We start from the raw sequence: 22,390 nt of genomic DNA, 5'->3' as shown, positions 1-22,390 counted from the left end.
TCAAAGGTTAAAATATATCCGGAGGAAAAAACTTAATCAATGGTTATTTATTTGGTTTATATTTTCTATATATTTTTATTTTTTCAACATAGATAATCAAAGTCCTACTGGCATGTGCTGCACAACATTGTATAGCGTAACTATGGCTGAACCCTGGCTTCAGCCTCTATAGTGAAATGGAGTGTGGCACTATTTTCTGGTCTATACAGCACACTGATTTGATTTCCTTAAAAATTACTTCTATAAGAAGTTGATAGAGACCACATGAAAAGGAAAGAGCACACAATCTCGCTTAGAACACCAATATTTCCATACTTCTGTATAATGTACTCCTTCTCTGAGCCCACGTGGATCCACACGAATATTTATGTGTCGACACTGGTTCATGAGCTCTAAATGACTAGGACACTGGACCCACAGTGCATTTGAGGTTAAAGCTAAATGAAGCTGGAGAGATATTCTTTCAGTATTTTCTGTCAAGAAACAAATTTAAGAAACAAGTCAGTAACACAAATATGGGCACATAGCCTACTATAATGCAGCATTTGCTATTAAAATACACGTCAATAAAATGTAATAGGAATCAATTCCTCAGGGCACTTGGACGTCAGATTCTGCACAAAGGGCAGTGTTCTATATTATTTCTTTTAACTTGAGAAAAACGGAATAGCAGCAGTATGCAATAAAATAAAGTTTGTATCCAACTTTGAAAGTCCTCCCCCCTAAAACAGTCAAACCCGACAAAGTCAAAGGTAGGATGGTAAGCAAATGCTTCAGTTACCCACAACATAGTCTGGAAGTAGTTATAGACTTCCTTCTATAGATAAAGTGTTGCCTAATGCAGAGAAATACAATAAAAAGCAATCCCATTGATTCTGAAGGTTATGTTAATTACTAAATTACATTATAGAGCAACCTAAGCAAGAAGAAAAATCTATTAAAAATTACTATGATAATCTAGTTTGACTTTGCAAACAGTCAGATTCTATAGATTAGCTTTTAAGTCAAAAAAAGCACTAAGCTTCTAGGAAAGTATCCAACCCAGTTGAAATGTTTTAGTTATTAAAAACCAACTTCCTGCTCCAAAGATAACACTTCCAAAAACTTTTTCCAGGTTTCCTGTTCCTAATTAAGCTTAGCTTAATTTTCAAGACATTTCATCACATCTTTATTAGAGAAAAGAGTATTCTATTATGAGATGTAATTCCTCTATGGGTAGATGAAAAGCTCAAAGAGAGCTTCAACAGACAGACCGAGCAATGAGTGTCCCTTAACCACTTACTACAGTTTCTCAAACTCAGTCTTGTTGAAGACACCAGACACAGAACAGAAATAACAACTGGACAGGTACCAGGGAAACAACATCATGCTACAAGCTTCTCACCCATTATAAATGCCTAACTGTTTTCAAATTGCTTCCTGCAGAAGAGTCTAGTGTATGATGACTTTATTTTTTTGTGTCACATGTTAAATTTAAAATGCACTGATTGCAATATAAGCTGTCAAATAACTAAGCTATTCTGAGTCAGTAACCTGTCCCAAATCATACCCCTTCTTCCCCTAAGCAAACTCATCCCTTTGCCACATGCCAACCTTCTTAAGGATCACCAGTTTTAGGAAAGGAATTAATCTCAGTAACAAGCTCTCACATGGCTCATTTTTCAAATACAATGTAATTCAGTCTCTCAGTGAGTTCCAATTTTTATTAAATAAAGTAAAGCAGGGCAAAACAGTTTACAGAAAATATTATTTTGATCTGTGTAAGTTACTTTTACCCTGTAAGTAAAACCTGTATCAATTGCTGTACTGTGTCTAGATGTATTTATGATTATCAATTATTAGATATTGAATGGAAGTCTAGATTGTTAAACAAGATTTTTCTCAGGTTGTGGAACCTAAAGTCCAAATCTAAAATTTATACTCTTTAAACAACTGAGAAACTAATTTCTGGGTAAGTGCTTTCATCTTTAGAACAGTCATCATCCCTTGTCAAGAGTCATCTACAATAAAACCCCTGAAGTTCTATAATTTCATGAAACATCAGAAATATTTGACTTTTTTTTTCTTTTATTTTTCCCTAGTCCCACAACTTCACTTTAAATTTCTACAGAACAGAGATTCTTTCAGTGGGAGGAAGCATGAAGCAACAGACTCCCACAAAACATTAAAGCGCTGCAGTTATGAGTCTGAGGTTAGAATGGAAAAGTTTTAGTTGTATGCCTTCATTTACCATGAAATTTAGAGTTACAGTGACTCCTTTTACAGTACAGATTCCTATCACTCCTCATTATCAGAACTTTTTGCTTGAAGATCACGCTTTTATGTCCCCACCTTCACATATAAAAGCTCTTTCCTACCTGTATTCTCAGGAAAGACAGGTTCTATGCCAACCCCATGATCAGATGGTGCAGCTATCTGGGCCGGATCTCTGAGGTAGATTCCACGGTTGCTGCCAACAGTAACTGTAAAGCCGATGTTGCTTGTGAATGATGAATTCTGAATGAGGTAGTCATAGGCTTTATCAACCTGTTAGAAACAACAAGTTCTAAATTAACAAATTTCAACTTAATAGTAATTTATGCATATTCTCTTCAATATGAAGTGTTCAGCAAGCACAGCAACAGTGAAGTACCTCACATGCTACCTGAGCCACATGCGCTTCCACAATACCAAATATAGAAAGTGAGGCAACTTTTCCTGTCTGCAACAGCCACACAGAGCCCAGAAAGCCAAGAACATTTAAAATAAAAAGGCCAAGTCTCCTCTGCTACAAATCAATCAACAAATTCATAACACAAGTTTTCAGAGATGACCTCAAAGACAAAGAGGACTTCAAGGCCCAAACCGATGATACTAATTCAGGTGACTTTTTCACAGGTGAAGCAACACTAGTTAAACATTCAAAACTTTTATACAATGAAAAGTTGAGCAATTCAAAAGAGACAAGCAATATGGGATGCCCATGTAAGTTTTATAAATTGGTATGAAATAAGAGAATCAGGTCATGAAATCCATCCCTAGGTCTAAGTAATGAGCTGTCACAGTAACCTTGCATGACAAATTCAGCTTTTGTTTTAAGAAGACAACCTTCTACCTTGCTTGCTATTTTACTGACTACAAAAATCTTACATTCTCTTCTACTTCGTAGCAAGGTACCTTCGCCAGCAAAGATTAGGGTGCTCTCCTTTGAGACAAGTGTACATACAACAGCCTTGTCTCACAGATCAGTTCTAACCACATTTTAACACATGCTTTAATCACAGGCTACTAAAACGTAAATTATGATGGGTGCATTCCATTTTTCTACAGCAACGTTTTCTATTTGGTATGGCTACCACCACTGCTGCCTTTTGCGTCATTACAGTTAGCTGACATTACCTACTACATTCTAGCATCTCCAGAACGTGAATTTAGGACTGAGCAGTTAATATCTACCATCTTGAAGCATGAGAGAAAAATCTCAGTACTTCTTTTGACTAGGATGGGAGTGACTGTAGGCAAAAAAGAGCAGCAGCTCTGTAAGAATACAAGCTTCTGCATACGGAGACACTAATTCAATATGCCTTCATCATACAAAGGATCACATCAGATTGCCAATTCACTTAAAAGTCCACAGGATACAATAAGCACTTCAGTGCAAGCCTGCAGCAAAGTCACTGCACAATTGCAGCTGTACTCCTATGTGAACCAGCATGGGCACCTATTTTCACTGCTCAGAACTTACAGTTCCAGCTTTTGTCTGAACAGAACAAGTTCAGCTCTCTCTGACAATACATAAAAACATTTTTGGACATTAGGACAGAATTTAGGCACACAAATTCAAATGTGGGCGATAAAAACCCACATCCCACTTTTATTTCCATGTACCTTTTTGATCAGCCTAAAAATGTGTCCAGTTAACACATTTATTCTACAGTAACTGCATGCTGAAACTGGAAGAATTTCTCATTTGTTCTCCCCTCCCACTACATTCCCTTCCTCTTGCTCAATCAGATCTGAGAATCAAGTAGCATGGGAGCAAACTGAGCGAGATCACCAAGAAAGCAGCTTTTTTGTGGGTTAGTTTTCCACTGACAGTTACTTATATTCTCCTGGGGTTTTTGCTAGCAAATACCTGAATAATACCATGTCCTTGTGCAAACACTTCTATGTTTTCAGCTTTCACTGCAGTATTTTCTAAAGCTCTTCTGACAGAATGTACAGTGTAGTGAATACCATTAGCTTTGAGTCCTGAAATTAAAAATAAGGGTGTTATTGGACACAACAAAAAATTTGAAAGCTACAGCATTTTTTAAGAGAAAAAACTATTTAATCTCTTTTAGATAACCCATCTAAGTTTAACACTGTAGCACATTACCTGACAATACTAATGCAATGCCTCCACATGCATTGGGAGAAGACATGGATGTGCCATTCATGAGTTGTGTTCCTCGCAGAGTCCAGTTTGGAACAGAAGCAATAGCACCTCCTGGGGCACTAATACTTACTCCAAGGGCTCCATCAGTGCTAGTGTTTAAAAAAAATGGTTAAAAAACATACTTTTTTTTTCTGCACAATTTATTTTGAAGTTATCAGTACACTTCAAAAAATTTTAGCTTCAGGGAACATTTGCAATCTATTACTTTATTAAATGCATTAACCCATTAAGCCAAGACAAAGCATGGCAACAAGTAACAGTTTAAAATGTCACATTAATCATCAGCTATGCCTGTTTTACAGGGAAAGGTTTCTAAATTTTCACCCCTTCAATACTCTTCAGTTTAGCCAGCAGACTATCTTCTGAGATTTGAATTAGAAAATGCACATAAACAAACCTATTAAACACTTCAATCCATAAAACAGTATTTTACACAGCCTGGTGTGTAAAATTAAATGGTTATTATTTTTAAAGAAAAATAGTTAAAGGCAGAGGAAGGCTAGAAAAGATCCAAATCCCAGATGTCTAATTTTCCGTGTTGCCAGTTCACTACCAGGTCAAGTTCTGAATTACAACACACAAATTTCAAACAAGGAGGGCAGGGGAAGAACAAAAAAAAACAAACGGAATGTTAAGAGCTGGATCAAGATTAGCTAGGCCTATCTTTCACAAGCATATTTAAGAACAGATCAAGGATCTCTGGCACAGTTGAAGCCACATCTAGTTTTCAACTCTATGAGCCAGATATGCTCCATCTTTCTTGCTCCAGACAGACAAAAACTGCATCACTTGAATAAGGATGGCACTGTGCCCGAGCTATTGGGTTCTGTAGAGAGGCAGGGTATTATAGGGCATTTATATAGCACACTAACAATTTCTTATCTCTAAAATCTGTCTCAAATCAGAGTACTCTAAGTACAATACTCTAATGTGATGTTTGGACATATTTTATGACAGACATATATAAACACACAGAAGGTTCTGTACCAGAACACCTCTGGACGGGCAGTGCACAGCACAGCTGCCTGAAAGCCTCTGCTGCTTACTCAGACTGATCCCCTATACCAAGGCTGCTGTAGCAAAGCTTCAGGAACTCTCCAGTCAGCTGCATGTTGTACCCTACACAAGAGGTATCCTCCTTTGGTCAGACTTGGGCCTTTCAGCTGACATATGCTCACTCTGACTACTTTACAATGCACAGTGACTAAGCACACAAAATGTAGGTTTTTTATATATATATATGTGTGTGTATGAATATAAAAATTAATTACAAATCTTTCTCCCCTTCTCAGCTGAAGGCAGAGATCACATTTCTCTTTTCCCTCTATGAAACATGACAATTCTTCATGGCAAGATTCTTGAAACAATACACTCACCACTATGCAAACACCATGACAGCTACGGAACAATTCTAAAGTCTAAACACAGGTAAGAACTCAAATAGAGATGTACTCTTTTGGTTCTTCTTTTGTCTACCACATTAGTACCAAATGTTTCTGAGACATGAAATAAAAACTGAAGTTTACATTGCCCCTAAACTTTCTTTTATAGTTCTTTGAGGTAATTTTCTATAGTGTGAGGTAGAAAAAAAAATTTTCTCTGCCTACTCACACCTCTGCCAGACTCAAACAAAACCCTTGAGTAAGTTGTGCCACAGCAGCAATGTCAGTGAAGCCAGAGGTAACACCACTGCAGTATTTCTTTTAATCTTCAGCACTGACAGAATAATTACTTTCACCACATTAACTTAATGACATAAATGCTATGAAAAAATCTCTCAAAAAACTAAATTAAAAAAACTCAAACAAATTTCCAAACATTCCATCAACTTTTATCATCTCTGAATAGGTCTGCTCCCAAATACACTTCCCTGAAAAATACAGGTTGTGCTGAAGCCGTTCAGTGGTATTCCTCCTCCCCCGGGAGTTCTAGAGCCCAATATACAAAGGCCTTCCCAGAACAGCAGGCTATCTATGCTCATTCCACAGGAAATAAATTTTTATTCTGGTATTAATGACCAATTTAGATTTTGAATTACCTCAAAGCAATTAATTTGTTCTAAGAGTATAACATACCTAGGCCCTCTGGATGACCAAGTATACTGATTTGCAGGCAGTTTTTCTCTTAAAGAGTATTCAGCAACCATCATGTCAGGTGATACGTAGGCACCAACACCTGTAAGAAACATTCAAGTGTTTTAGATGTAATATGAACTTTTAATAAAAGCTAAAGTGGAGTATTTCTGTGGTTTAAATTCATTATGAGAAGAATTCTTGTTTTTTTAAAAACGGAAACACACATTTTCCATCTCATTAAATCCAGGTATTTTTGCTAAACAAATGTAAAGCAGCATGCTATGAAGTAACAACACTGATGGGCACACCATGTAATATTAAAATATTACGCAAATTTCCAAATTTCAATTTTATTCAGCTGGAATAGGATGTATTCACCTTCCACATTTCTTTCACAACAGATGCCTTTTACTCATTTCCACTCTCTCCTGTGCCCCTTTGGCTGTGTTTACACTGCTATGAACTATAACAACCATACTTCAAAGCAATCCACATGATTTAGTTCATGTTCATGTGGCTCACAGCTATACCACTTGGAGCCACATCCACACAACTCAAACTCAGTTATGAGACAGTCATTACCGTGTATCAGTTCAAAGTGCAGAGAGTATGTAAATAACTACATCAAAGCTTGACAAAGTAGTGTTTTTAGAACAGAATGACAGGGATGCATGTTACAACTATGTCATTTACCTATTCTAAAGTGTACACTCCACTTTGTTTACAGCACAAGCACTATCAGGATGGTAGAAAACTACTATGTCAAGCTGACAAATTTGGCAAGGCCCATGTCCATGTCTGTGTAAACTAAGCCAACCTGTCAGCTGTAGTTTGCTTTACCCTCAAAACCACAAAAAACCTATCTGGTTCACTCGAGATAGAGGACAAGGACCAAGCTACTTGGCATGCAGAGTGAATGATCATCCAGTCTCTAGAGTGATACAACAAGTAAGTTGAATTGACAGAGTAGATGCATTCTAAGAGCAAAGCCAATACAGACCCGAAAAGAGCTTGTTAGTTCTAGTTCCAACCCCCAGTCTCAGCGGGGAATTATTTGCAGATTAACTTTTAGAAAGTAATCAGCATTAATTCTACTAGCTGCCCTGAAATAACAGCTCTCCAGCTTTCATGACTTCATGCTAGTCTCCTTTCCATGCTAGTCTTCTTGAATGAGAATTCTGAGACTTAACAAGCATCTTGTGTAATGCAACAATGAGGCAAAAGAGGATTTACATAAAAATTAAGACTAAGAAAGTTGCCCCCAAATGCTAGATATTTTGCTAAGTCTTGTAAGTTAATCTTTCACTGAAATATCAAAAACATGTTAGTCCATCAGAAAACTAACTCCTATGTCAGTAGTAGGCTTGCACAGAAGTGGCACTGCAGCTGCAAGATTCCTCCCTTCAAGGACTTGTCTAGGTCCTGACATGGGATTATTTTATATCCAAATAAAAAAGATTTGTTTCACTACAAATAAAATTAGATTATCTGATGAAGACAGATGATCCAAAACCACAGTTCTGACAATTCAGAATGCATTGCAAGACTCTCCAGAAGATTAACTGGAATCCAACTTAGAATCATATTTTTTGCAAGTTGCATTAACCAGCAGCTATTGGTCTGAGCAAAGTGGTGTGCTTAGACGAAAAACTAATTAAAAAACTAATCCTGGATTGTTCAAATAAGTAAAACCAAAGATTTCTTTTGTACATTTGATACAAAGCTGTATCGAATCAAGACCATGTGCCTCCTACCTCTCTTTTCTACATATGGTCTTGCAAGAATTGTAAGGAGATAACCTAAATTTTCATCCCTAAGCATATAGCAAGTGCCTTTGTCAGAATTAATCTTGTAGCCCAGTAGCCCAAAAATTTTTTGCATTTAGTTCAGCAATCAAACATGTAACAAAAGTACAAAGTTTGAAAAGACAGAAGCTGAATATTGTAAAAATTTTTTTCAAAACAAATTGTGTACCTATTACACTCGATGTAGTTCCACCAGGACATCCTACCGTAGAGAGGCAAGGACCATTATTTCCTGCACTTGAAACATAGATCACATTGTGTTTCCACACTGCTTCATTAATCACTTCACAAATCCTCCTGAAGTATGAGGAAAAAAAAAGTCATTTAACAATATTGCTTTAAAGCAACAATATTGCTTTCTTCCACAGGACAAAATTCCCATTTTTAGTAGAACCTCTGAGCAGTCACCAAACAAGGAATATGCAGCCTCCTTCCCACACCTGGCAGACGTGGTTCCAGTACAGAAGTTGACCACAAAAATACCTTCTGGTTTTAAAAAGGAGAAACAGCTACAGCAATCTTAGGTCTTCAAAACATACCCCACAGATTATGTGGTGTTGCAGCTACAAAAATTCTTTATTAATCTAAAATATTATATATATATAGAAACTTCTATATTATATATTTGTTTGTATATTATAAATTAATAGCTTTTTGGATGGGTTTACCGAATTTTTAAAGACCGTTTAAAATGTAAACTGTAGAGTTTCTAACACATGAATCATATGGGCCTGGACAATTCATTCTTAGTGACAGCTGGTTTACACAAAGCTCAACAAATATAATTCCACTTCTGTGAAATTGAAATACTTTAACTACAGTACTACTCACCCAGAATTTGGCCAGTGTGTTGCTTCTCCATAGCTATAGTTGACAAGATCACATTTGTATTTTATTGTTTCTATCATCTGATAAAATTAAAATAAAAGCAAAAATATATACTAGTCACAGAATAAGTCACTTCAGGTATGACAAAAAACATCTGCTTGAACTGATCTGCTACATATCTAAGAAAGTGGGATAAATCTCTTTTCACTCTAGAAAATAATTTACTTCAGTCAGTTATTTAAGTGCTATTTTCCCTATGAACAAAGAGAATTAAAACAAATCACTCCCTGAACTGCCTTATTCTTGCCATGTTCCAAGCTATAAATTAAGACATTACCCTAAGAGAAAACCGTAGACATCATCAGTATTGTCACTAATGTCTGTCCTCAATAAGATAAAATTCTCCTTTTTCTGTGCAGTTCAGCTGAACTCCAAAAAGTTGCAAAAACATTATTGTACATCTTCATGTTGCTATATCAAAATGTACTATGGGCCAGAAACATAATTTTCTATTTTCAGATCCTTTTCTTGTGTGAAGTTTTTCCCCCATCAACTCACCATATGGAAAAGGTCTTGGGCCTTTCATCATTAAAAGGAAGGATATTTTTCCTCACTTTTAATAAAAAAAGTTCACACAAATTCAGCCACATAGATAGCTACTAGTCCCTATTCTAGATTTATTTAAGTCTTCTATAAATATATAAGTAACTATAAAAAATACACTCACAACACATAGAACTTAAAGCAAACGTGCGAGTAACTTCACCTATGTGTCAAGCTTGACAGACACACTGCAAGTCTGTCAGTCTGAAAAAACTCTAAGTGCTCTATGCAACAGAAGTCTTGTTTTATATGAAAACATTAGTCTTAAAATATGCTTTAAAATACATTTTAGTTGTTTTCAGGTTTTTTTCAGGATTGAGTGGGTGGGTTGTTTTGTTGTTGTGGTTGTTTTTAGTTTGTTTGGTTAGTTTTTTTGTCGTAAATACTGCATAACCATAAAAACATAGCCTATAAGCCTGCAGAAAGGTTCACAATATTCTACACTTTAATCACAGTGCTGAGATTAATAATTTATTCGGTGAAATACCCACAGCTCTTATTAGACCAGTGCCAGTTTCCATTGTACTTAGTCTTGTATCGCCAATCTTGATTGCAAGAATCTGAGCTCCAGGAGCCACACCATTTCGTTCTGGTTCTTCTGGAAAGTATCCAGCTGCAATACTAGCCACATGTGTTCCATGTGCACCTGCGCAAATGAAAAGTGCATATGTTTAGTGAATTTCATTTCTATCAATTTAATATACTACAGCTCAACTAATTTTCACTTATTGAGCTATAATGATATAAATCCAATCAGTGGCCAGTCACCAGTGGTGTTAACCATGGCTCAGTGAGGCCAGTCCAGTTTCATAATTTTATTGATGATCTGGACAAGGGGATCAAGGGCACCCTCAGTCAGCTTGCAGCCAGCAACAAGTTGGGAGGGAGTGTTGATCTGCTGGAGGATAGGAAGGCTCTATAGAGGGATCTGGACAGGCTGGATCAACAGGCTGAGGCCAACTGAAGGAGGTTCAACAAAGCAAACAGCTTTTTGAGGAGAGAAAGGAAGCAGTGGGCAGAGAGAAATGAAGTATAACTTAATTGCACTGACAAAAGTTACTTCAAAGGCCCAATGCTTCCTACTCAAAGTTATGAATACTATACTTGAGATGACTTGGATAGTGGGGATTAGGAAAAAAAACAGAACTGCGCAGTAATACAAAGGAATGTCTCAGAAAAATTACCAAACATTTAGAAACCAGAACTGCTTTTGTAGTTGTTTTGTAGTTGGGATAGTTTCATGAGGAATTAAGAGCATTTTTCAAATCAAATACATCCATATCACTCTAAACACTCAGGATGCTTCCAAAACATGATTATTTAAAGAGTACACCACTATGGGTTTAGAGTAGTTGGAGCTACAACTATAGTAACCCCTGACATCACAAAAAAAAGTTTGTATAAACCTAAATAAAGATCAATACCCATTTTGTTCATGGATATCTTATTTAAATTCTTAAAATATACAAGCACAAAGCATAGTAACTAAAAATCAATCATCCCTCTATATTTAACAAACAAAACAAAAAGGGTATTTTGAAAGAAGGTTCTCTCCAGTTTAGGCTTTAAGATGCAGGAACATCTTAATGAGTACCTAAGTATACACATTCTATGTATACATCCTTATGGTAAGCAAATTTAACATTTCAGTGAAAAATGTAAGCAAGTTTGGTAATGAGCTGTCATTATAGGTTTAGTTCAGGAAATCTGAATATCAATCTTAAATGCCATAATAATGAATGTTGTATTAAGACAGCTGCCTCAAGCCATCACAAGTATCAGAATCAGGACCCAATATAAATTGCTGCTTCTCACGACATCTAAGCAGCTGCAAAATATTTTTAAGTTTACTTTCATTTACCTCCACTTGTTACAATGGACAGGAGGTTTCCATCATCATATATATTCACAGAATAATTCAACATCTCAGATGTTCCAAAAGATCCATATTCCTGAGCCTCTTTGTAGGTTCTCAGCACTGTACAGTTAGTTAAGTCACCACTCTCACTTGTATCTATGCAGGCTCTGTTGACAAAAACAAATAAAAAGACAATTTTCCAGCTGCTGCAAACTTTTTGTTATCTCCCCCCTCCAGCACAACACACTACAAAGACTTCAAGAGTTTGGTTCTGTGTTTATGGTACCTTACTTCTTCAAGTCACTATTTTAATGCAACTAAATTCAAATAAATTCATCTTTGAAAAGCAAACACATGAAAATTCATCCAATTTCAGGGATGAAATTTTACTAAAGCTACCCATTCAGGGCTGGTACACAAACATTTGAAGTCTTACTCACTGTTTCATATGATGCACATTATCAATCAAGAAATGTGCCATGTTACAGCCTGAACTCTGTGCACAGATACCTGTTTTGTTTCAGGCGTTTTTCTTCCTATCCTCAATGGATACTCAAAGCCATTTTATTCTCCTTCAGAAAAAAATCCCACAAGCTTCCACTCATATCATGCTGTCTTCAATTTTATTCTTCCCCATCTTCATTTGGGATCAGAATTTTGTCAAAAAACTCAATTGATACAGCAGGATTATTTTAAAGCAAAATATATTTAAAACCTCTATAAAGGGGGTAGATTTAAAAATTAACAAGAGTCTTCATTGCAAGTTGTTGTTTTATGTGTAGAACAAGATATTTTAGACAGGTTTAGGCATTTACCTCCAGGTCTCACCATCATTCCATACTAAGCAATCATACACTGGGCCAGGATCACTGTATTTTTTCTCAAAAGAATTCAACAATTCCACTTGATTTTGAAGTTCTTCCTTTATTAGCTTATTTACCTAATAAGGCAACCAAAATTCAGTTAGAGTATTTTTAAAATTATTACAAGACAGGTAATCCTAAATTCCTTTGTGATGCTATACATTTGTTCCATTGCTTCTTCAGGAATGTTAGACTATCCTAGGAGTCACAAACGTCTAGAAGTTTAATGGCCTTCAAGAGTGCACTGTTTATTTTCAGCTAATTATGCAAAACTATTTCCAGTTTCTGTAATTGTAACATTTAAAGCCATTATTCTTTTAAAGACTGTTAAATGATAAAGCAGTAACCTGAGGCATTTCTGGTACTTCATTGAAATAGTACATAGTTTACAAATGAAAGAATATGTTTAGAACATTCCAACTTTGAACGAAGCAAAGACGGTGGCCCAAAAAATAGCACATTAAATTAAAAATAAAACTTACTAAAAGTATCCTACAAAGTTTTTGAATAATACCATTTTCATATTTGACAACAACTTTAGAAAGTTAGCAGCACTAAGCAAATCAAACAACCATCCATATAAAAACTTTTTAAATTAATCAAAAGATACACTGGTAAGTTATCTGCCAAAAAAATCACAAGTATCTTTCCTTCACTCATCTAATGAAATATTTTAATCCTGTCAACCAGTAACAAATTGTTGCAAACAACAAGTTTATAAATTTAGACTTCTGCGAACCTGTGAGGGAGAGCTAAAAGCGGCATCAAATTCTTCTTGTTTCCTACAGGCCTCTGCTAGAGCCAGTCTGTGAACAGGATCCCAGAGCTTTTCCTTGCGTTCTTTCTGTAAAATAAAACCAGGTTCCTCACTATATTGACAAATACATGTCAAAGTATGAAATCTTCAAAAACAATTTGAAAATTCTGATTTGACACACAATGGTTAAAAGTGTCCCATACAATACTATAAAAAACATAAATTGCCACACAGAAAAAAAAAGGGTATCAGTAATTTCTAGACTTTTTGTCTCAATGGAGCACTGTGAGGAAGACCACTGAGCCAATCGCTTTTGCTCTGAAAAAATCACAGAAGAAATTGTTCATATCAAAAATAAACAAAAATCAGTGAGAGAATAGCACTCAAGTGCTGCCTAGCAGCCTAAGTGTGTTAGCAAATCACATGCTGTGGTCTTCCAAAACCGAAACTGAGAAATAGAACAGTGAAATACAACTATACACCAAAAACAAAAGGTACATCCTTACCTGAATCCTCTCCTTAAGAGCTTTAGGATAGATATCATAGCCATTTTTTATGCCAATGTGATATTTGCCTGAAGGATTCACCCAGTTTGCTGGAATCTACAGAAAAGTATATTCAGAAATAAGTTAACTAACAGCATAAAAAAAACACCAAAAAAACAGGAAAAAAACCCAGCAAACAAACAAACAAAAACCCAAACAAAAAACCCCCTCCAACACTATGTAACATAACTTAGCAGAACAGACTTGCAAATACTGCCAATTTAATTCCCCGTCTCCAGGACAGCAACTACCGCACTGTTTCAACAACAGGACATGGCAATTTCAATCTAGTTCCAAAAGAATCAGTATCAGTTCCTGTGACACTGCCATTGAACATCTTTAAGTATCAGTTTCCCTGATACTCTACTTTTAAAACACAAAGCCCCAGCAGTGACCTTATTTGCCAGAGATCTGGGGAAATAAGAGTCCTATAAATGAAAAGACACACCCTTCTATGAAGGAATATTATAGTTGGAAGTCATGACACACATCTGAATGTCTCATTTTACATCTTGCGGAATTTAGATTCCGTATATCAGATCCACTAATCCTAGTAAACAACAGCAAAAGAGCAACATATTTACCCTTACAGTCATCTTCTGTGCAAAATTAAGAAGAAAGTGATAGCACGGAAAGATTCAAAGATGTGATGCCCCCATATCACCTCATCAATCCAACCAGGAAATCAAGAACATGTCACAACATCAGCAGTTCTGTGCACTCAAGACCTCTACTAGATCTCATTGTGTCCTTTCTGAAAACCTTGCACCATTTCTATTCTATGTATAGTGAGAATTCAGTGAGCCAACATCTAAGTTGTCACAGATTTTTCAGTCTCTAAAACTATTTACCATGAGCTTAGCACGATTCCTCTTGTAGTTTATGCAAATGTGGAAAATACTAGCACTTTTAAAAAATGTTAGCATGTTTTCTTCAGCCAGTTTCCAAAGCTATATCAGATACTGTTTTGAACAAATAATTAAATTATAATCAAGCACCCAACAAAACACTGTACACACCCCCATTCGGCTACAGAAAATATTAAAAAGAAAGACATGAAAAGTAAAAGAAACACTAAGCAATCTGTATGAAGATGATCAAGTCCAGTATTAGCTTTGGATAAGATCTGGTTTGCTGATTTTCGTTGGGCTGGGTTTGATTTCCTTCACAGTAGCTGGTATGAGGCTGTGTTTTGGATCTGTGCTGAACACAGTGTTAATAACACAGGGATGTTTTAGCTGTTGCTGAGCAGAGTCAAGGCTTTGTCTGTCTCTCACCCCACCCCACCAATGAGCAGGCTGGCCATGCACAAGCTGCTGGGAGGGGACTCAGCCAGGACAGCTGACCCTAATTGACCAGAGGGGTATCCCATACTGAATGGTGTCATGCTCAGCATATAACCTGGGGAAATAAGGGGGGATGTTCAGAGTGATGGCGTTTATATTCTCAAGTCACCATTATCCATGATGGAGCCCATCTTTTCTGGGTATGGCTGTTTACCTGCCTGCCCATGAGAAGTGGTGAATGAATTCCTCCCAAGCCATGGGTTTTCTCACTTTTACCCTTCTGATTCTCTTCCCCTCATACTGCTGGGGGGAAAGTGAGCAAGAGGCTGTGTGATGCTTGGTTGCCGGCTGGGCTTAAACCACAAAATCTGGTTAAACAGAAGTTAAGTTCTGCAGAAACCAAAATAGGTGCTATATTTGTCGTTAAGCAATCAAGAAGAAGACGTTCAGTGGTGTCTCCGTACTACCAAACACTCACCTTTAAAGTTCTTCCAGAAAGACCAGTAATTTCTCCATCTTTAGGTTCTACAATGGTACATGTAGTTACATCACCACTGCCTGTTGTGTCAATTATATCAACAATCTTCGGTTTCCCATCAGTCGTAATCTGAAAATATGAGCACCAGAGAATTGAAAATGTAGTTGATTACCCTTGAGCACACAAACCAGGAAAGTTTTCATTTTTTTTATCAAAAATAGCAACTAACTTTCTTAGACACCAAACTTTAACTGAAGGACACAAAACCAACTTGAACTTGGTTATATTTTAAATTAACTAAGACCAACGTGTTCATCTTTCTGGTTTATACAAATCCACTTACTTCTAATAATGACTTAGAAGAGAAACAAGTGAAACCACTGTATCAACAAAGCACATGTAGCCTCACTTTAAAACCAAGCCTAAATTTGCAACAACTACTATTTGTGGTCAAATTATTTGCTGTGTTGCTTCCATCCACCCATTATGGCCAAATTTTACAGTAATGAGTGCACAACTAACAAAATGAAAGGTGAAGTACAAGCTCTCACAAGCTTGAGTCTCTTAACTGACCTTAAACCTAAAAGGAACACAAGTTACCATCATCTCCTTTTTCCTGTTTCAAGGATTCTGCTTCATTGTTAGTAGTTATGGCTATATACTCCTAATACTCATATAAGGAGTATTTTTACCAGAGCGAGGAGAAAAAGAGCTGACTACCTATGAGGAGTTTATGAACATATATTTAAAGCCTCCTCAAATTAGATCAAAACTAGCCCTGATGGACTTTACAGTAGTTGTGGGTAACTAAACAACATCAAAATAGAAACTACTAATCCTTCTAATGTCCCTTTCACCTAGAGGAACTTCCTACACAATTACCAATAGTATAGTTAAGATTTTTTTATTCATTTAACATTTAGCAAAAATACCCAAAGTTACTTTCTTGTAATAACATTCTTCATCTAGGAGCTACTGTAGGACTTTATTCAGCAAATAAACTATACCCATATACAGTAGCATTTGCCTGAAGGGCAATATGAATTCAGAGGGCTGGAGCACCTCTCCTATGAGGACAGGCTGAGAGAGCTGGGGTTGTTTAGCCTGGAGAAGAGAAGGCTCTGGAAAAACCTTATAGCAGCCCCCCAGTACCTAAAGAGGGCCTTAAAAAAACTGGAGAGGAACTTGTTAGGAGTGCACAGACAGTGGTAGGGCAAGGGGGAATGACTTTAAACTAAAGGAGGGTAGATTCAGACTAGCTATAAGGAAGAAATTTTTTACTATGAGGGTGGTGAAACACTGGAACAGGTTGCCCAGAGAGGTGGTGGATGTCTCATACCTGGAAACATTCAAAGTCAGGTTGGAGAGGGCTCTGAGCAACCTGATCTAGTTGAAGATGTCCCTGCTTATTGCAGGGGGGTTGGACTAGTTGGCCTTTCAAGGTCCTTTCCAACCCAAACCATTATATGATTGTATGAATTGATCATATGCACATATTTTTCTAGTCCTACATTAAAGACCGATTTTTAAAAAAAAAAAAAGAAGAAAAAAAAAAAATCAATCATCTTCCCAACATCTCCTATACAATAACTACACTGAAAGTGAAAAAAGATTCTTATTCAGAAAAGCAGACACATTTGCTGTTTTCTACCATTTAAATATTTGGTATTGTTGCCTTTATTAGTAATTTTTATGCTAGGAGTAACACATATGACAGGTAGTTTTGCTCCAGTTGTGCTCTGCAACTGTGGATTCAGCTCCTGCAAGTTAACAACACGTTCAAGCTGTTTCATAAAAGTCTCTCTGTTGCTGCCAAAAGGACAAGGGTCAGGCTTTTATCACACCTCAACAAATAAGGACAATACTTCCATGGTTTCACATTCTCATGGTTTAAAAGAAAACTCAAAGCCCAAATAAAAGCCAAAACAAACTCCATATAACCCAAAAAACAATCCCCCAAAACTCAACAACAACAAAAAAAACCCAACCCAGAAAAATAACAAGCAATGCCCCAATAAAAACAGGCTTAAACAACTAAAAACAAACAAACAAACAAACCAAAACGAAAAATTCCAAACCCATAGCAGCCATAAAAAGAACATCAATTTCATTTCCCAGAAACAAATATGGCTTATGAAGAGTCTTGTTAAGGAAGAACTTCCATTACAGAAACCAACATTGCTACTCTGTTCATAGAAATTCATGTTCACTTAAGAAAATCACTAAAGCATTTTAACCTGGTAAAACATCCACTGAACAAGTTACAAAGTAGTGAAAATTTACTTGGGGAACAGTGCATAGGCACTAAACCAATACCATTTTCTAGCATTGTAGTTAATGCCTTCAAATGTCAGTCTCAACTCACAGAAAAGTTAAGAGCTGCTCCAACAATAAAGTGACTGCAAGTCAAACCTGAGATTAGCAGCACTGGACGTTTTTCAATATGCCTTTACTCAAAATGAACTATTCAGTGATCAAAGTACAAGAAAAGAAGAATGAAAGGTAATTCAAGGTGACTTGTTTGAAGTAGGCAAGTTATACAGCAACAGGTGGCGAGAACATAGATTTATGCTGCAGCAAGCTTGAGTAGTTTTTCTAGCCAGACAGACAACATGCAAGTCCTACACTCTGGGGCTCTTTGCCTCATAGCTGAGTCCCAGCAGGTCTGCACATGCACGTGAGTTTGTACAGTTAGAATCAACAAATTAAAGTCTTCCAGCCAGACACAAGAAACTCAAGAGTTTCACATGGTCCAAGGTTCAATTCCTAAAAGCAGTAATTCAGACAGGCTCACGGTCCTTTAGCGCAAGTAACCGATACGGCTGCTTCTGCTGACCCGAACTGCTGTTCGGCGCACTGCCCACCAGCAGTAATGCTACAGTGTAACAGTTCAGCTCTGTTTTGCTTTTCAAGTCTTGTAATTCTGAGGAAAAATGATAATAATACAAAAATAATCACGTAAGCTTGATCAATTCCCTTATGTGAACAGAAAAGTCCTGAACTAATGAACTGATTACAGACAGAAGGTACATTTTAGAACCTCTTGCATTAAAATTCAAAAAATTTAGAACTCTTATACAATTAAAAATATTTTATATTGTATTTATAAAACCCTCCTCAATCCTACCTTTATTATCATGGCTTGCCTATAGTCATTTGAAAAACAAATAACAGTCTAGTAGTTTAAAACTGAAAATTACTTTGTTGTTTATACATTTCTGCTTGAAGTTTGAGAAACGTACTTACATGTTAGCTCCAATTTTGCAAAACAAATAAATTGATAAATTGAGCACACTAAAAATAATCTATCTGCATAATCCTGGCAACTGATCAGTATAATAGAAATAGAGGAGCACCAGTATCTGTGACAATCCCAATTGAAAAGGGAAAGCCAGATGCACTGAGCACGTTTTTGCCAGCCCATACAATGTTACTGACTCCAATTGACAGCTCCTGTAGCAACAAGAGATGAACAAATTTTTCAGCACTTGGGTCATGGGACAGCTGGTCATCATTATTACAAATAAAATAATTTTCAAGCAACTCGGTGCTGAAAAGCAAGTAAAACCAAACTAGCTGCTACTGCTAAAAGGCTGTCATACAAAAGTACAAGTTAACTGTAGTAAATAATAATTCCAGCAGGCAGTTCATAAAATAAATAAATTTGCAAGAAGCAGATGAATGACTTATCTATCATGAAACATAAGAAGTCACAACAGGAACAGGGAACAGGCAGGTTGAACAAAGACAACAGATATACAATCACAACTCTCCATTAAGTGCACCTTATCTGCCCACCTAAAATTTCATCAGTCGCTGCGCCTTACTAAGGAATTACAAGTCATGACTTGGCAGACAGCAATAGGAAATGGATTCTACCAAGAGGGGCTGAAAGGGCAAAAACCAGCATTGAAGAAGCAGACAAACTGAACTTTAGAGTTAGCCTCAACAGGTGGAGCATAAAACAACAGAAGATGATGTGAAAGAAGTTTCCTAGAGAGCACTGACTACAAAAGGTTCATAAGGAAATGGAAAGTAAGTACAAATTAGATTAACATTTTGTGTGGCAAAGCAAGTCAACCAATAGAAAAAAGAAGGTTTGTTAAGCCTGATAACTATTGTCTCTATAGCAGCAAGCATCCAGGGAAGAATATAAACATTATGGTATTTCTCTGTTTAACTCTGTCCCCAAATCTTTTCATCCCTTGTAAAGGGGACAAACTCTGGTATCAGTGTTTACAAATCAACTCATAGAATCAACACAAAAAGGAAACCTACCCAGGAATGAAACACTAGGGAGCAGCAAAGAAATGAACTGTTTTGTTTTGACTAAAAACCCCACTATATTCAAAACAGGGTAGCTCATTTTGGCCTGTAATCATTATTGTCATTAACCTGAACTCAAAGTTGTAATACCTATAAACCTTGCTAAACATGTCTCCTCTTCCCTCTAAGCAACTGATTCAACTCTCATAGATTAACTCCATGCCAGGCCAAGAACTGACAGCAAGAAAAAGCAGCAGCAGAAAGGACAAGGGGACAAAAAAAAAAATCCAAAAATTGTCCCAAGTTTAGAAGCTACTTCTTGCAGTACAGCTATGCTGTCTCACTGCCTGTGCCTAGGACACTGATTTATTGCATGGAGGCAAAATGTAAACTGCCCAATACTCCAGAGAGTGAGGACATCCTCTTGCTGCATAAACACCTACAAAGCTATTCTACAGGCTGTGTGAAGGCTATATCTCCGTTACAATTCCCCGTGCAATGAGCCTCCCCAGTCTGTAGTTCAGCAAGTGGTTTAAGCCAGGTATTAACTGGGAAGCGTGGACAGAGAATGCAACTTTTTTACACATTTCTCTAACACCCCTGCAAACTCACTCATTGCAACATGAATTCTAGCCCCCCTCCAAAGTTCCTGACAAATTTTTTACTTAACTACCTGAAATTTTATTCTGCATATAAAGGAAACAGGCTGAAGAAAACTGATATAGTCAGCACTGAGATCATGATGGTTCATGAGCATCCCTTATGAACTTTGGGTTATCTATCTCAGAACAAAGCCTCCCACTACTGTCCATAAACTCATGTTGTTGGTGTTTTTGTTGTTGGTGTTGTCTACTCCTCCTTTATAACTACTAAAAATTTGGGGTTTTTTGCTTTTATGTGTGAAACTTCAGAACTATGCATGTCATCCAACTTACATTCACATTTTCCCAATTGTCTTTTATTACTTTCTGCTCTGCCCATGGTACTATCTTGCTTGCTTTTTGGCTAACTTTCATTAAGCTTCCCAATTACTATTCCACTTACCCACAACTTCTTGCCAAAAGCACCATCTTCATTTCAACTTAAATCCATCGAAGTTACAGCTGCTCAGTTCCTCCTTCCACCCTACCTGTCCTCTTCACTCATCCCTTTGCTTAACTGAATCCTATAAGGAGTCATTTCCGAACACGTAACTAATGATCTGTCAGGGTCAAGTCCCTGAATGAGGTCACTTAGGAGTTAAATCTGCACCAAAGAAAGGGCAGAAACCAACACAATCTCTACTTAGTCAAAAAAATAAAGGATGCAGTATCCAAGTGAATTCAACTCTGAATCTTTCTTTAAGGCCTCTTTTGCCACAACTCAGAGGAAACTTGTTGACAAGAAATAAGAAACAGTAGTGACACAAAAGGCCACACGCAAACTTACACGATATAGAAATATTAAGAGAAAAGGGTTAAAAGAGATAAGTGCTGAGAAATGCCCAAACTGAAGTCACACACAGAGAAATTTACAAAACCGAGATGGAGATAATAATGGTAATCGTTGTACGATCTGACATACAAAGCTGGCACATTCAAAAAAAGCTGGCAGAATCGAATCTGATACAGACTGTTATTGCAATACAACGCACGAAAAATACACTCTCAAAGACAGGTATGCAAACTGTGCCAGAAATACACTGTTCATGTAAAAGCCCTAGGCGGCCGTGCGTAGTCCCGAGTCACCCACCGCCGAAGTAGCGCTAATAACACAAAAACACAAAACGTTCCTTTATAACGAGCTCGGCGTGAGAGGCGGCAGCCGAGGAGATCTAAATGCCATAAAACGCCTGTGGACTGCTTAGGAGGATCCTCACAGCAGCACCCGGAGTGCCCGGTACGGACCTCCCGGACCCGGCATCTCCCCGCCCTCCCGCACCAGCTGCCGAGCGGGAACCGGGAACGAACACACCGGGACAAGTCCGCGGGACGGCAGTCCCCGGGACAGCCCCTCAGGGGCCTCCCCCGCTCTCGCCGCCGCCGCCTCGGGCCCCCGCTCTCGCCCCCGTCCCCGCGGCGCGGCCGACCCGGCGGGGCCCGGGCGCTGCCCGAGGGCAGCGGCCGTGACACAGGGCCGCCCCGCGCTACCTGCATGCCCGGCGCCCCGGGGTCCACGCCGGTGTCCAGCACGGCCAGCAACACCCCCCGCCCGTCAAAGTCGGGGAAGCGGGCGAGGAAGGCGGCGGCGCCCGTCTCCTTCTTGGGCAGGAGCCCGTGGAACGGGAACGGCTCCTCGGCGGCGGCCGCCATGGCGCGAGACCGGGGCACGGGGCTGGCGCGAGCGGGGCGAGGGGACAGCCTAGGAGAGGCCACGGCGGGAACGCGCATGCGCGGGGTCGCCCGCGGGGACGCGCACCCTCTTGCGGCCCGCGGCGCGAGGAGCGCCGGGGCTGAAACCGACCAATGAGGCGCCGAGGCGGGCGGGGCCTGGTGATGGGGGCAGCCAATCGGAGAAGGGACGCGCTCCACGCGCTGGGCGCGGGGGGCTGCGGTGGCCACGTCGGGCCGCGGCGGGAGCCGAGGGCACCTTCGGGCGGCGCCGCCGCCCGCGGAGAGGGAGGGTGGCCT

General features: G+C 38.3%; 1 protein-coding gene across 2 annotated transcripts in view; it reads right to left on the bottom strand.

Annotated features, from left to right (window-relative positions):
• TPP2 (tripeptidyl peptidase 2) overlaps window positions 1-22,149 on the bottom strand; it is a 54,662-nt gene extending 32,513 nt beyond the window's left edge. For both annotated transcript variants that reach the window (XM_027674699.1, XM_027674700.1), the window contains exons 1-14: window positions 21,911-22,149; window positions 15,516-15,644; window positions 13,713-13,808; window positions 13,189-13,293; window positions 12,402-12,526; window positions 11,590-11,753; window positions 10,220-10,374; window positions 9,129-9,205; window positions 8,467-8,594; window positions 6,493-6,592; window positions 4,358-4,506; window positions 4,115-4,230; window positions 2,358-2,526; window positions 316-473 (exon numbers count right to left, since the gene is read on the bottom strand). In XM_027674699.1, coding sequence (XP_027530500.1) covers window positions 316-473; window positions 2,358-2,526; window positions 4,115-4,230; window positions 4,358-4,506; window positions 6,493-6,592; window positions 8,467-8,594; window positions 9,129-9,205; window positions 10,220-10,374; window positions 11,590-11,753; window positions 12,402-12,526; window positions 13,189-13,293; window positions 13,713-13,808; window positions 15,516-15,644; window positions 21,911-22,072 — 1,833 coding nt within the window. In that variant the 5' untranslated portion in view covers window positions 22,073-22,149. The remainder of the gene's footprint in view (window positions 1-315; window positions 474-2,357; window positions 2,527-4,114; window positions 4,231-4,357; window positions 4,507-6,492; window positions 6,593-8,466; window positions 8,595-9,128; window positions 9,206-10,219; window positions 10,375-11,589; window positions 11,754-12,401; window positions 12,527-13,188; window positions 13,294-13,712; window positions 13,809-15,515; window positions 15,645-21,910) is intronic.
• Between the last annotated feature and the right edge of the window lie 241 nt (window positions 22,150-22,390).

The sequence above is a fragment of the Neopelma chrysocephalum genome, unplaced genomic scaffold (assembly GCF_003984885.1).
Source record: "Neopelma chrysocephalum unplaced genomic scaffold, ASM398488v2 Primary Assembly neopelma1_25, whole genome shotgun sequence".
NCBI classification, from domain to species: Eukaryota; Metazoa; Chordata; class Aves; order Passeriformes; family Pipridae; genus Neopelma; species Neopelma chrysocephalum.
Note: the sequence above shows the minus strand (reverse complement) of the source record. Positions and strands in the feature narration are given on the sequence as shown.